Source organism: Macrotis lagotis, chromosome X, assembly GCF_037893015.1.
Source record: "Macrotis lagotis isolate mMagLag1 chromosome X, bilby.v1.9.chrom.fasta, whole genome shotgun sequence".
NCBI lineage: Eukaryota > Metazoa > Chordata > Mammalia > Peramelemorphia > Peramelidae > Macrotis > Macrotis lagotis.
The window spans coordinates 620,603,492-620,619,400 of record NC_133666.1 but is presented as its reverse complement, the minus strand read 5'-3'; the positions used below and the strand labels follow the sequence as shown (position 1 = coordinate 620,619,400).

General features: G+C 41.0%; 1 protein-coding gene across 3 annotated transcripts in view; it reads right to left on the bottom strand.

Moving 5' to 3' along the window:
• Positions 1–15,909, bottom strand: part of TONSL (tonsoku like, DNA repair protein) — a 34,081-nt gene that overhangs the window by 9,837 nt on the left and 8,335 nt on the right. For all 3 annotated transcript variants that reach the window (XM_074203033.1, XM_074203034.1, XM_074203035.1), the window contains exons 9-20: positions 15,633–15,785; positions 10,401–10,526; positions 9,732–9,930; positions 8,684–8,772; positions 8,439–8,528; positions 7,244–7,316; positions 6,864–7,027; positions 6,473–6,623; positions 5,235–5,989; positions 4,763–4,839; positions 3,707–3,857; positions 3,499–3,577 (exon numbers count right to left, since the gene is read on the bottom strand). In XM_074203033.1, the coding sequence (XP_074059134.1) occupies positions 3,499–3,577; positions 3,707–3,857; positions 4,763–4,839; positions 5,235–5,989; positions 6,473–6,623; positions 6,864–7,027; positions 7,244–7,316; positions 8,439–8,528; positions 8,684–8,772; positions 9,732–9,930; positions 10,401–10,526; positions 15,633–15,785 (2,107 nt within the window). The remainder of the gene's footprint in view (positions 1–3,498; positions 3,578–3,706; positions 3,858–4,762; positions 4,840–5,234; positions 5,990–6,472; positions 6,624–6,863; positions 7,028–7,243; positions 7,317–8,438; positions 8,529–8,683; positions 8,773–9,731; positions 9,931–10,400; positions 10,527–15,632; positions 15,786–15,909) is intronic.

Here is a 15,909-nt window from a genome sequence, read left to right as displayed (position 1 = left end):
GTCTCTAGCTAAGAATCTGAGAGTCAATACAATGTAATGAATTTCATGTCAGTTTCCTCATTTGTAAAATAAGATTAGACCTTTCTAAGAACCCTTCTCACTTAAAATCTGATTCTACAAACCCTTCCAGATATGCTTCCACTCTTCTAGGTTCATACCCTTGAGACTATTGATTCAAAAGCAATTTTCTCCTCTTTTCCTACATTCTATGCTTAAGGCAGCAGTGACAATTCTATCAGATAATCAAAATGGAAAAATCATGAAGTTTGAAATAACATCAGAAGTAATCTAGTCTAATCTAGTTCTTAATAGGAAGCCCCTCTAAAACATGCCAAAAAATAAGAATCTAGCTAATACTTAAAGAATTACAGACATCAGAAACTTCAGAGGCAATTTAATCCAACTAATATCTGAATGAGTAACCCCCTCTATAATAATTAGCTGTTGGTAAGCACAAAAAAAATACAAAATAATTACTACAGTGTTATAAGGGGAACAATTTTATATATTTGCCTCAGGAACAAAATAAACAAGTTCAGCCTCCATATCCCATCAAAGAGGTATTCAGGCTTTGCTCTAAAATCTCTTCTGAGGGAGAAACCATCACCTCCCAATGCATTACATTACAGTTTGGGATAACTCTAAAACATTAAGAAATTTTTACTCACATTGGTTCTAAATTTTTCTCTCATTTTTACTTACTATTCTAGTTCTGCCCTCTGGGAACAAGATTATTTCCCTTTCCACTATTAAAAAAAGATAACATTTCCCTCTTCAAAAAATCTCCAAATCCTTTTGTTTTGTAACATTAACTATGTGTAGAGTAGAAAAGACTCTGTCATTAACACTTAGTTGCCCAGTTCACAGAACAGTTGGCTTATTTGATACAAGACCCAATACTCCAAGACTTTCATTTCTACTGCTGCCCAAATCCTGTGTTCCTGGCTTAGTGCTTCCTTGGATGGTAGGACAGTCAACTGAGTCCTAAGAAAGTACAGTTTCCCCTTCCACACTGTAGGGATTAGAGATGCAGTACTCCTGCACTCAAGAAAATTCATGTAAAATATGGCCTTCTGTTCATACCAGAGAAGCCTAAAATTTTTTCTTTTTTTGGGGGGGGGGGCGCTAGGGGGGTTTGCAAAGCAATAGGGCTAAGTGTCTTGACCAAGATCACACAGCTAGGTTATTTTTTTTGTTTTGTTTTTTTTTAGGGTTTTGCAAGGCAAACGGGGTTAAGTGGCTTGCCCAAGGCCACACAGCTAGGTAATTATTAAGTGTCTGAGACCAGATTTGAATTCAGACCCTTCTGACTTTAGGGCCGGTGCTCTATCCATTGTGCCATCTAGCTGCCCCTTATCTTTCTTTTTTTTTTAAAGGTTTTTTCCCCCCAAGGCAAATGGGGTTAAGTGGCTTGCCCAAGGCCACACAGTTAAGTGTCTGAGGCCGGATTTGAACTCAGGTACTCCTGACTCCAGGGCCATTGCTCTATTCACTGCGCCACCTAGCCACACCCCCCTTTTCTTTCTTTTATGGAGTTTAAGTGTTTGGTCATAGGTTATATATACACTATATACAATACTATACATATATTTTAGGCATTTCTGAGTTTCTAAACTTTTTCTGTGTCATCTTCTGATCTTCATGCATCACCTGCAGCTTCCACAAAACTCCCCCCTCCCCAAATTTCCATTTAATTTCTTATACTGACCCATGATATAACAAAACCATAATAGGGGAAATTGCAAAGTAGAAGGGATTACTGTAGTCAGTTTCTGAACCATCTAGAATATAGGTCCCCTTTTGGTAGTATTGGGAAAGGGAGCTCCAGGAATAATGACCAACAGAGAACTGAGGTTAATACAGGAAAAATGCCCAAAGGGGTTTGGATGGGCCAATAGTAAATCTAAAGTACAGGTATCTCTGCCCATTTGGTTAAAGAGCTATTTCATATTTTGCTCTCCTTTCCTATACACTTCTACAGGGAATGCTCAATATCTATAAAAGGGGCTCTTCACTTCCTATTTTGTTCAAATTCCTTGGCCTGGCATTTAAAATCCTTTACACTCTGGTCCTAACTTACCTTTTTTACCTTAGATGCTATTTTTCTTCAATGTCTCCCTTGCCCCCAGTTCAATCAGGTTTTTTCCCCCTACTAAAACAATATTCACTCATCCCAGGCAGTAGAACATTAGCACTCATACACCTGCTTTTCAATGGTTATTTCCCTCATTAGAATATAAACTGCTTGGGGGCAGATAACGTCACTCTGCCTGTATCTGTATTCCTAGTATTTAGCACAAGGCCTGGCACAAAAGCTTGGTAACTTAAGTTGTTGCTTACCACCCTCCAGCCTCTAACCCAGCCAAATCTTGGGTGCCCTTCAAGGTCTGCCTCCTAACAAAGGCTTTTGGTTACTTTACCTACAATCTCTCTACCCAACCCCGACATAAATGTATGTGTTGGTATACACACACACACACACACACACACACACACACACACACACACACACAAACAGAGTCTCTCTCTCTCTCTCTCTCCGAATATTTGTTGCACTTAAAGAGTTGGCTATCGGGGAGGCCAGGTGGCATGGTGGATAGAGCACTGGCCCTGGAGTCAGGAGTACCTGAGTTCAAATCCAGCCTTAGACACTTAGTAATTTACCTAGCTGTGTGGCCTTGGGCGAGCCACTTAACCCCATTTGCCTTACAAAAAAAAAAAAGAAAAAAGAGTTGGCTATGTGTCAATGAGCACTTAGTTATATCTCATACTTTCCTCTATTTCATGTTAGGCTTCTCTTCCCAATCAGATTGGAAGCTCCCGGTAGGCTATAGCTTTCCTTTCTCTATCCCCTCTACCCAAGGCTGAGTTCAGAACAACTAGAATAGGTGCAACAGAGGAAGGCTGGATCTAGGTTGTGGTTCACATTGTACTGCCTGGGTGGTATTGGCACATCATTCCTCCCCTGAGACTGTTTTCCTCATATGTATTATGGGAAGGTTGAAATAAGAAGTTTTTAAAATTCTTTCCAATTCTAAACTGAAATTAAAGAATTTGTTGTCTGAGTAATCCTCATATGTCCTCTCCATACCCTCTTCTCTCAACACTGGTACAAATGGTTTCTGGGGAGCAAATACCCAAGGAATTGAATCTTTGTCTGCTCTGAGTGAACTACTATGAACAGAAGCTAGGAATTTCCATGAGGAATGAGGGGAGAAGTGAAGTATAAACAATATCCATAAGTGATAATAGGGAACTAGAGCCTAAACAATAGTCAAATGCTTGAGCTTCCACCCTAGTGGTCGTAGACTTTGCTCTTGCCCTGGCTTCCACAAATCAGTGAGGTTTCCCTCTAAAGTTCCCCTTGACTAATTTTCCACAGCTTTCTTCCCTCCCTGCCCCCCAGAAATAGAGAGAGCTGGGGGGACAGTACTATCTCTGCTATTAAACAGGAGTCCCAGGTAGACCTAGTTGGTCTCCTACCTACTGGCTCCTTACCTTCCCTCAGGCTTTGACAAACCTTTCGGTACCGGTCAGTCAAGGGTGTTAGGTCATAGGAGACCACTTCAGCCAGCACCTGAAACAGAAATGATTTTCAGTTTGAGGGGCCCTGTTCTGTTAGGGGAATTCCTTCTAGGTATGTGTGGAGGAGGACGGGAAAGTTCCAAGAACTCTGAAGTGTAGCCAGGTTTTTCCAACCTCTTACCTCCTCATTGCTCTGCAGGACATCAGTGATGAGGTCTTCAGGGGCTAGCAGGGCCCCCTCCTTTTTCAAGGTGAGCCAGGTCAATAGCCCACATGTTTGGTAATATCTTTGAGATGCCTGGTCTGCCAGCCACGATACAGGGTGTCTTTCACTGCCACCAGAGAAGAAGAGATAAGACCTCTCTGGCATCACTGTCCCTACTCTCCCCAAGTGAGAGGAGTAGAAATACTTAAAAACTTAAAAGGAGAACTGAAGGAACAGCAGTTTTCAGCAAATCCACTGAAATATATGCTCAAAACAAGTTCTTATTTCTAGAATGAGGACCCAAACTCAACTTTGATTGTTCCTTTATAGTCTAAACTCCCTCAGAACTTACAAACCCTACTTCTCTTTTCTGATGATACTCACTCACATTCTAACCTACATCCCTCCCAAAATGGATGGACAGTGCTGACAGTTTATAAACTGAAGTTCAAATAGGAACCGAAAGATTTGGGTTCTTTTCTTTATTCAAACAGACATGATAGTAGGCAAGTCACTCCATCAATATCATCTTAGGACTAGATCCTTCTCTATTAAAGGAGGGGACTGATCCTAAATCCGGGATCATTTCCTGTCAGGTTCTCTCTTCTGTTTGTCAGGACTCCTAGAAATCCTTCCTCTTTTCAGTGACTCCTAACTACCAAATGTCTCAGTCTAGTACCTGATTCTTTCATAGGCCTGCTCTACCTATCCTACTAGTCAACCATATCTCCTATCATCCCAGAAAAAACTTATCTGCTCCAGCCAGTTTGGGCTTCTCCATTGTCTCCACTCCAAGTTCATTCCAGCTCAATCTCCTCATTTTAAATTCTACCATTCTTTAATGCCAGTTCACATCCTGTCTCTTCCAAAACTACTTCCCAATGAGGGTAAGCTGCTCAAATACAAGTACAATTTCTGCTATTCCTTTGGTATGTCCAAGTGTCTAGAAAGACCTGAGCACAAAGTGATCTGATCTGAAATAAATGAATGACAAGAAGCTAAGAGAAGTAGGAAGGAGGGCTAACTTCTTACCTCTGAGGGACTGGAATAAGGAAAACATTATCCTGTACCCGAACCCGGACCCGGATGGTTGGGGGAGCAACCGAACACTGAGGAGGGAAAGGAAAATCAGGGCAAATGAAGTTTATGGTTGTTTACTACCTCCCAAGTCTGTTTCAGAGAATAGTCCCTAAAAGATATAGATTCAAAACATGAAAGTACCATGAGAGTGGCATCTTGTTTGGTCTATACCTGAATAATAATTCCTTTTATAACATTTTTAATGAGTAGGCATCCAGGTTCTGCTTAAAGACCATTAGTGATAAGCAACTAACTCCCAAAGTGATTTGTTTTACTTTTGCACAGCTTTAATTGTTAGGAATTTTTTTTTTCCAGCATCCCCTGGTCCAGTGTTCATCCTGCCTACTCTCAATGTTGAGGGATGTCCCCAAGGTCAAAGATTCTCTATCCCAATCTCTCCCCAAGAGCCTACTGGCTTACTCACTGGCAGGTATCCCGATGAAGGGCTTTCTCCACTGGCACCTGAAACCCTGGAGACAGAGGAATTTTCTTCTGTCAAGTTACTGCTCCCACTGGTTCTGCCTAGCACTGTCCTGTCCACAATTCGAGTGAGTCGGCTCTGTAGGGAACGTGGTTTAGCGCCTGGGCAGATCGTTCCATCATCACTATCTGGCCCAGAGGTGCAATCTGATTCATTGTCTGGGAGACAGTGGCTCTTCTTGCGACGGACAGGGTGAGACTCTGCATAATCTTCTAGCCAGTCTTCATCCAAATACTCTTCCTCAGGAATGAGGGCTGGTTGGGCCACCGGTGTCTCACTTGGCCCTTTTGCTATGGTTCTGAACAGGCGCCGGGTCTGGGCACTGCCCACACCACGGATAGCTGCCTGGTACACAGCCCGGCTGGCAGACGCCACATCTGAATCTGTGCTCTCAGGGGAGCACAGGGTTATTCCTTCTGCTCTCTGCCCCAAGTTCAGTCTTGGCCTCTTCTTAACTGGCTGGAAAGGGACTATATCATCATCCCCTTCAGAGCCACTGGGACAACCTCCAGCATCATAACTCTGTGGTCTGGTGATACCCAGTTCTTGTTCTGGGGAGGTCAAGGGCTTGTTAAGGGATCTATTCTGGTGAAGGGGAAGGAAATGGGAAGATTTGAAGGGGCTAGAAGATGGGGAAGTCTCAGGGTCAAACAGAGAATTAGTCTGAATGGTCTGGGGAGTAAGAGAATCTTGACATGCTGCAAAAGGAAAGAAAAACAGTTTTGAGAAGTCAAAGTTAGCCTTCTACATAATCTATCCCATGGATCTATGAAAGATATAGGAATAGAGACTGGATTTATGATTTCACTGATAAAGAGAACTCTCAGATAAGGAAACTATTTTTACCAATGCAAATTGCCATCTTCTCTTCAATTTATATTCTTAGATATCTATTTAGAGCACTGAAAGATTAAGTGACTTGCTCAGAGTCACAAAGACAGTAGTGGGAGCTTGAACTTTCATCTTTCTTGCTCTGGGATCTGCTTTCTATCATATCCCAAATATCAAACAGAACCTATTCAGGAACCCAGTTATCTTCAGGGTCTAACTATGACTGAAGTGGTGAAGTTTCCTAATCTCCAGAGGAAGAGTCCCCACTCAGTCCCATGGGAGGGTGTTGTGCATGCTGAAATAAAGGGTAGAGAAAAGGAAATTCCCTGGGGCATGGCTACCCTACTCACCATGGCCCAGTGAAGTTGTCCGATGCAATTTTTCCATAGCTGTTTGCTGTAGCAGTTTTTCCATAGCTTGGGCTTTTTGACGTGTTTCTTGATCCAGGTCCTTGCCATAGAGTTTCATCCATTGCCGGAGGGTCTCTCGAGGGTTGTGACCCTACAGATGTGACAAGAACATCTTTGTTTTGAAGATTATAATTGCTTGAAATTCTTTTGGGGTCCCAGAGAAGAACCCTCAGTTTTTACTTTCACTACCTTTTCCACAAAAGCCCTCTTCTCCAAATCCCGAGTGACTTTCCTGTCTGTAAGGAAGAAGGGCACTCTAAATTCCTCTCCCTGCCATACTATATCCTCCAAGAGAAGCAAAGGAGTCACCTTCCCCACCAACTCTTCTCACCTTGCTGTTTTTTGCAGTGACTGATGCTCCCCTCTCTATTAGCAGCTCAGCCACCTCAAAGTGGCCACAGTTGAGAGCGTCATGAAGAGGAGTGATACCCTCGCAGCCTGGGCCACCAGGATCATCCACTGCAGCACCATGGTCCAGCAGGAAGCGAACAATCTCTAAGAGATCGAGAGTACCCAACAAGGATAAAGTCACTAACTGACTAAAAGTTCCAAGGTCCCCAGTTCAGATTCTCATTATGAATTCCAGGTTCCCCTCTTCTCAGTTCATTCCCTCCTATACATCTTGATTATTCATAATTCCCTGCATTTACCCTAGCTCAGCCCTATTTCCTTTCACCCCATCCTCTGCTCACCCAAACCCTCCCTTCTCACCTAAATGCCCATGGTTGCAGGCTTCATGTAATGGGGTCCAGCCACAGTAGTCTCGGGGATTCAGAGGATGACCCTATAATGAAAGAAAGGCATTAGGTATGATTCTGGAATCAGGACCTATACACTACCCCAAAAGTCAAAAGGAAGCACCTTAGCTCTTCAGTCTTTTAAAAAGTTACCTACTCAACATACAAATGAGCTTCGGGAATAATTTCAAGCTAAAACAGGAAACTTTAAGAATCAAGGGCTAGGAGCAGATAGATGGCACAGTGAATAGAGCACTGGTCCTGGAGTCAGGAAGATCTAAATTCAAATTAAGACTAAGATACTTAATAATTAACTAGCTGTGTGACCTTGGACAAGTCATTTAACCCCACTGACTTACAAAAATAAAAAACAAAAAACAAACAAGAAAAAAGAATCAAGAGCCAGGAGTTTAATGTTAAGTTACTTCAGTGTTGACCCTTAGGCCTTTATACTCTGTCTAACCAGTGAAAATACCACAAGGAGGACAATTACTGCAGGCATGGGGTTATCACTTGTCAGCAACATGCAACACTCCTTCCTGAACCTTGTCCCCTTAAGTGTGTGGGCTAACCATCTGCCTAAGAAAAATCACTAAGGATATCAATAATAGGGAGCTGAAATTCTTCCTAGCTTATTGCCATTAAATACTAAGGAGATGCCCATAGTCAGTCCTATTGCTTCAAGAGAAGAACCTTAATTCCATTTTGATAGCCTTTCTTATTTTGACCACATACAAAGTCTAGTCAAAACTCTCCCTCTTGTCCTAGCCACTGATCCTACTGAAGCCCTAGCCACAGATTGATCTCCAGTTGACCCCAAAACCTAGTCTAACAAATACGCACATTGATAGTTTAAAGGAGGAACAGAGATGTGTGGACAAATGATTCTACACAGATCACTCTACCCTCAGATCCCATGTCCTACTAATAGAGGTTGAGTCATAGCATAGCCTTCAAAAACAAAAGGGTCATTTTTCATACTGAAGATTTCATACTATATAGTAACTCCATTACAGAGATCTGCCCTTTTGGGGACCCAGGAATGATAGTATACATGAATTGGACTAAGTCTATGGTTCCTAAGATGGACAACAGGAACAAGGATCGGGGGATGTTCTGTCCAAACAATACTTCTGCAGTCTCTGATTCTACCCTGGTTTGAGTCATACCTGTTCCACGAGATCACGGACACGGCGTTGCTGTCCATCAATACATGCTCGGTGCAGCATTGTCTCCCCCATATCGTTTCGTCGATTCCACTGTGGAGATTCCAGTAGATGGGGGTGGGGGGAGAAATGGGGAGAGAATGTACATACATCAGAGTGAGAGTGGGAACGAGGAAGGAAGCTTGGGTCAAAATAAGAATGGGTATGTTTAAAGTTGGCGGTTACCCTTTTACTTTCATCAATCCTACCTTATTCACTTTTCGACGGCCAGGGCCAGTCTGTCCATAGCTTTCCATTTCCTCCTCTCCTGACTGTAGATTGCCACCATCTTCATTCTCTGGAACCATCATAATGGGTAACCCATCCCAAGGGTTAGTGATATCACTATCTTGGGCTGGCCACTACCTGAACACATGATCCTAAATCATAAGCCTAGATGGTGCCTAATAGCCTTTCCCACCATCCCCAAAATGCCTTTTCCACTAGTTTGACATTGTTGCAGATGCTACAAGCTCATGACTAGTCAGATGACTAGCAAGTTCGATCCTGTAATTCTATCATAAAACAAGTTTCTGGTGCTTTCTCAAATTTACTTTCTGTGTCCTGTTTCATGTATTGAATCAATAAACATTTACTGAGCTGCGTTTGTCTTTCTTTGTGTTCCCAGCGCTTAGTAAATGCTTGACTGATTAAACCAAATGAGAGAGGTAGGAAAAAGAGAGGAGTCAGAGATGTAACAGAGGTAGAGATTTGGTGTAGAGTTGGAAGTCTAACAAAGATACAACTATCTCAAATATCATTTATCAAATAGAGAAGGAAAACAAAAGAGAAAATTCCATATATAGCTGTTGAGATAGAAATTCAAGTCTCATACTTGAGAAAGAGATCAAAATTGGAGCTTGAGTATGGTAGCTGAAGGCCAGACAGAGGATAGGACCACCAAAGAAGTGAAGAGAAAAGACAGTCAAAGGCAGACCATGCCTGAAGGAAACGAAGCACACACCCACACTTCCTCCCAGGAAGAACAAAGCCATCCTACATCCCTTGTTCTAAAAAGTACCCAGAATAGAAGCCTATAGAACTCACCAACTGGGGCACCAGGCATTTTTAAGTACTTTCTGTATGCCCTGCCTTGTTCTAGATAGACCTGAGCACAAGAGAAGGCAGCGACCCCTGCCACTAGAGAGTTTTAAGCTGGGTTGTATCAATGGAAAGGCTGATCAGAGCAACAAAGAGAGTTTGAATTTTAGCAGTCTTTGGCCAAGGTTTCCCAAGGCTTTCTGAGCATTCACTTACCACTTTCTGAGAGTTCCACTTCACTGTCCACCAAGGCCTCACTGTTCTCCAGCTCCTCCTCTTCCTCTTCCTCACCAATATCCTTGGATGGGCTCCAGTCTTCTGTACAACTCAGCTCCTGCAGCTTGGAATTGGTGTTGGGGGCTTCAAGGGGCTGGTGTTTTAGCTGTACAGCATGGAGGTGCTGCAGGACCTGACACTGGGGAATGTTATAAAGATCAATGACCCTGACTCACAAACTCTGAGGGAGAAAAATCAAGTAGGAGGTGGGGACTGGGAAGGGCAGGACCTCCTAATAACATATGTCTGGAAAAGCATGATGGGTGAGAATCCTTTTTTAAAATAATTTTTTATTTATTTGTTTTTCCAAAAACATGCAATGTACAACTTATAACATGTCATTTTCAACAATCATTTTTTACAAGGCTTTGAGTTTTACATTTTTCTCTCTCCCTAACCCTAACCCTTCTCCAACAGAAAGCAATCTAAAATAGGCTCTACATGTGTGATTATGCTAAATATAGATCCATATGAATCATGTTGTGAAAGCAGAATCAAATGATAGGTGAGACTCTTGAGGAAGGACCCCAAAAGTAAAATTAGAAAGTATTTAATGCGAAAAAGGAGCTCTGGGGAGTTCAGGGAGGTGGGGATCTATATGGATCTTACCTGTAGCCAAGGCTTCTTGGCCTCCTGTGAACAGTGGAGGGCACTCCGGAAACATGGTTCCAGCTCCTCATAGGGCTCACCAGCCTCTTCTTTGGATAGGGCAATGTTCAACCAGGTCTTTGCCTCCTAGAAATATATAGAGAAAAAGAGATAGGCTTCAGCAATCTCACCACCAGCTACACCCATACTACTCCCAGGACAAGGACTAACTCATCACCCCACCTTAGAAAGGGCCTCCCCAAGACAGTCATCATTTTTATTAGTTATTGTATGTAAAAGCCTTCCCCATGCTTTTATCTTCTTCCCTTCTTTATCCATTCAAAGGACCATCTTAAAGCACAAATCTGACAATGCCACTCTAGGAGAATCAATTAATATACATGTTAAGTGCCCATTATGTACCAACTATATGTTATCTGCTGAGCCTAAGGCAAAAGACAGATCTGTTCACAAAGAATTCACAATCTAGTGGAAGAAATAGCATGAAAACAACTATGTACAAATAAGATACACACACACACACACACACACACACACACACACACGTATATATGTAGGGAAAGTTGGAAATAATCAACAGAGACAACATGAGAATTAAGGGGAAGTAGGAAAGGCTTACTGTTGAAGACAAATGCAGCTGGGACCAGAAGGAAACTAAAGGGTCAAAGAGGCAGCAGGGAAACATGGAAAAAAAATCAAGAGAAAATGCCTGGAATTGGAAGATGGGAATATTTTATTCAAAGAACAGCCAAGAGGGAAGTGTTACTGTATCAAAGTTTGGGGACCAGGTTATAGTAGGGATAATTTATAAGACGGCCAGGTGGGGCAGCTAGATGGTGCAGCAGATAGAGCACCAGCCCTGGAGTCAGGAGGACCTGAGTTCAAATGTGGCCTCAGATGCTTAAGAATTACCTAGCTGTATGATCTTCGGCAAGTCACTAATCCCATTACTTTAAATAAATAATTTTTTTAAAAAAGGCCAGGTTATGAAGAGCTCTGAATATCAAGCAGAAGATTTTATATTGGATGCTAGAAGTAATAGGGAGCCACTGGGAGACATGTACCTGCACATTAGTAAGATCACCTTGATGGATAAGTGGAATGGAGTGAAGAGAGACTTGTGACAGGCTCTCCCACCAACAGACTACTACAATAATCCAGGAGTAAGGTGATGAGAAGAAAGAAGGGTACATGGTGTTCAAGAGAGATTGCAAAAATGAAATCAAAAGATCTCAAAAATTGTGTGGATATAGGGGATGAGAAAGAAAGGTGCCATGGATGATAGCTAGGTGATTCGGACAATGTGGTACCTTCAACAATACTAAGGAAATGGGGCGGCTAGGTGGCATAGTGGATAAAGCACCGGCTTGGAGTCAGGAGTACCTGGGTTCAAATCTGGTCTCAGACACTTAATAATTACCTAGCTGTGTGGCCTTGGGCAAGCCACTTAACCCCATTTGCCTTGCAAAAAAAAAACAACCTAAAAAAAAACCAATACTAAGGAAATTAGGAAGAAGGAAGGCTTTTGGGAGGCAAAGTGAGTTGTTTTGGACATATTGAATTTAAGATATTTACAGGACATCCAGTTTAAGATCCAAAAGGCAGTTAGAGATATGAGACTGGAGGTCTGCAATGAGGTTAGAGATGAACAAATTGATTTGAAAATTAGCAGCATAGAAAAGTATATGGAAAAATTGGAACACTAATGCACTATTGATAGATTTGTGAACCTTTCTGGAGAAAACAATTTGGAACTATGTCCAAAGGACTACAAAACTGTATACCTTTTGATCCAGCAATAGCATTATTAGGTCTATATCACAAAGAAATCAAAGAAAAGAGAAAAGGACTATCTGTACAAAAATATTAACAGTAACTATTTTTGTGGGGACCCGAAATTGGCAACTGAGGAGATGCCCATCAATTGGGAATGGCTGAACAAATTGTAGTATATGATTGTGGTGGAATATTATTATGCTATTACAAATGATGACTAGGATGGTTTCAGAAAAACATGGAAGGCATATTTGAATTGATGCAGTGAATTGAAAAGAATCAAGAGAACATTATATCTAATAAAAGCAATATTATAAGGATGATCAACTGTGAAAGGCAAAAGTACTCTGATCAAAATAATGATCCAAGAAAATTTCAAAGGACCCATAATGAAATCCACCCAAGAGAAAGAACTGATGAACTTTGATTGCAGACTAAAGTATGGTTTTTTAAACTGTATTTTTCTAGGAGATTTTTTATGTTTTCTTTTGCAACATGACTAATATGGAAATTTTTATTTACATATAATTGACATCATATTGCTTGCCTTCTAAATAAGTGGGATAGGAGAAGGAGGAAAGAAGAAAATTAAGAACTCAAAATTTTAAAAAATGAATGTTAGAAAATTATTAGCATAGAGATAATAATTGAATTCATGGGACCAGATGAAATCTCCAAGTAAAATAAATTAGAAGGAGGACCAGGATAGAGCCCCATGGGACACCCAGTCAGTGGCTGTAACCTGCTTAAAGATCCAACATAGGAGACTGAGAAGGAGCTGTGGCATTAATTGGTAGGAGAGAGTAATGTCACAAAAACCTAAAGAAAAGAATCATGGCAAAAATGGTGATTAACAGTTTCAAAGACTGAAAAGAGGCCAAAAAAAGATGAGAACTAAGAAAATATCATTAAGTCTGGTAATTAAGAGATCATCAGTAACTTTAGAGATAACAGTTTTGGTTGAAGATAAAAATTTGAAGCCAGATAGTAGAAAGTTATAAAAAGCTAGAGGATAGGAAGTGAAGGTATTTTCAAGGAGTTTAGCCACAAAAGGAAGGAAAGATATGCAAGAATACCTATGAGAGATAAATGATCAAGTAAGGGATGGAAAAGACACGGACATGTTTGTGGGCAGTAGGAAGAAGCAGCTAGTAGACATCAACTGAAGAGAAGAGTGATGCTAGAAGGGATAGAATGGGATTACTTGCATACACAGAGGAGTTTACTTTGGAAAAAAGTGTCACTTTAATATGTAAGGATCAAATACAATCTCTTATTTGGCATGGAAACCCTTCCCAATCAAGTTCTATCTACATCTTCAAGTATATTGAGAAATTATTATTAACAAATTATTATTATTGGGTTCCAGGGTTTTTCTTTTTATTCCCTCATTCAAAGCCCAATTCTAGTCTGTCAAGTCAGTCTGAAGGACATGGCTAATTCTCCAAGAACATTCTCCTAAATCTTGGGTCAGATCCCATTCAAATGGGAGAGCTTATTTCTGAATGAAATAGAAAATCTGATCAAGGTGAATTCCACCCTAAAAAGCATTAAGCTCACACCCTAGAAAACTCACCATGGTTCAACTTAATTGGTCTGGATAGAGATGGATGTCTTTGTCTAGATCCCTGGAGTCTGAGTCTCAAAATCAAGTTCTCAGCAGGATGAGACAGAAGACTTTTGGCCTATCTGCTCATTAATATGTCTATTCCCTTATAGACTATTTAGCAGGCAGGCTTAATTTCCATCTGCAAATGGCATCTACTTGTCCATATTTAATTGTTGGGAGCCAGGGTCTCTAAGCTGTTTGACACAGTCGTGGCAAGAAGACTCAGGGCAGTTACACTGCCTGATGGAACAACATTTCCTTCTTCAATATACATAGGGATTCCATGTATACCCATATTTATAGGTCTATTGTTGATTGCAAAACTTACTCATCCTAATAGTGGAATGACTATAAAGGAAGGATTTCAGAGAAATTCTTTGAATTAAACAGATTGTGAACTCTGTCCAAATTTAACTGGACTGCCTCTCCATGAGACATACAAAAGGCTTTAGCATTATGAAATCTTTGGAAGACACAGCACTGGCAGTTACAGGGAGATGTCAGAATATATACAGGGAAACCAGATAAAAGATGGGTCAGATAGAATTCCAGGGAAATTAACAGTTTTGCTCCCCTTATCATACACAGGAATATATGATAAAGATGGTGAGAGAATAGTTAGCATAGGTAACCAATATGTGAACTCTAACAGCCTTAGTTTATTGGCAAAGAATAAAAAGTCATAGAAACCGTAGTGTCTACCAACAAGGGCTGAAAGGAAAATTAGTTATTGAAGGAATCAACGGACAGGTGGACAAACATAACTACCCTCGCTATAGGTTGTCAAGGGAGCATATCGAAAACATTACATATGCGGTACAAAAACATAGAAGCATTCCATTAAACAAATTATATCAATGATTATTCTAAGGAAAGTTCTGTTTAATCAATAACTTTATACTATGCAGCAACAAACTAGGCAACAGGCAGGTTGAGGTCATCACGGTCTGAGCAGGGACAAGAAAATTAATTACATGATTGATAATCACACTTGTAACCACTACATGATCTAACTTGTAACCATATGAACTATGTGATTAATGATGAAAATTGTATACTTTTGTAACCAAGGAAATGATTTTAGTTTGCTTGTTTCATATGATTCTATGACTATAAAAATAAATCTAAGCTGCTGACAGTCAGTCAACCTGCTCCTGCCTTTACCCACTTGTTGACTCAACTCATTTCGCCGACTCTATCCCTCCTGTCAAGTTCCAAGGACCCTGCGGAGGCTGGACCCCCGCATTTAATCATTCAATGATCTCCTTAGTCTTTGGTTACTGAGAGAGACCACTGACCATCAATTTATTATTTGCTAGACTAATTAATAAACTGTCATTACTCAGAACTTCATTTCTCAGGCTTTTCGTTTGTGTCACTATATTATTACCCTTCATAAAATCAAAGTTCAAAGGAAACTGGTCTATTTGCCATCTTTCATTTCCCTGCCTTTGGACAAATTGTCTCCCCAGCCTGGACTGTCTATATTCATTCACCTTCATCTTTTAGAATGCTTAGATTGCTTCAAAGCTTAGATCAAGAGTCATCACCTACATAAAAAGCCTCCCTGATGTTACTGCCCCATTAGCCCCGAATTACTTCATATTTACTATATGTGCACATATGTGATTCAAACATACATAATTCAGTAGGGTCTGTGCCTTCATGACTCCATATGGAGCTTTTATTTGGGCAAAGATTCTGGAGCAATTTGTCATTTCCATCTCCAATGGATTAAACCAGCAGAGATTGAGTAACTTGTCCAGGGTGGCATAGTGAGTTTCTGAGATCAGATTTGGAGAAGGAAGAACATAGAATCAAGTCTGAAGGAGAGAGGGGAAATTTACCTCTAGAGGGTTACCTTTCCGTAACCTCAGTTCCTCTTCATAGTGTTCCACAGCCTGAACGTAGTTTTTCAGGTCCCCAAAGGTGGCAGCCAGTGAGACGTGAATGACAGCCAACTCTTGCTTTGCTATCTTCAGAGATTTGGCAAACTGCAACTGGGTAGGAGCAGTTCCAGTAAGGAACTTCATCCACAGCTTTCCAATTCCCTCCTGATATTTCTTAGGTCATTCTTGGGTCATTGTTCAACTCTGTTCACCCTCCCACCTGGTATATCCTGGA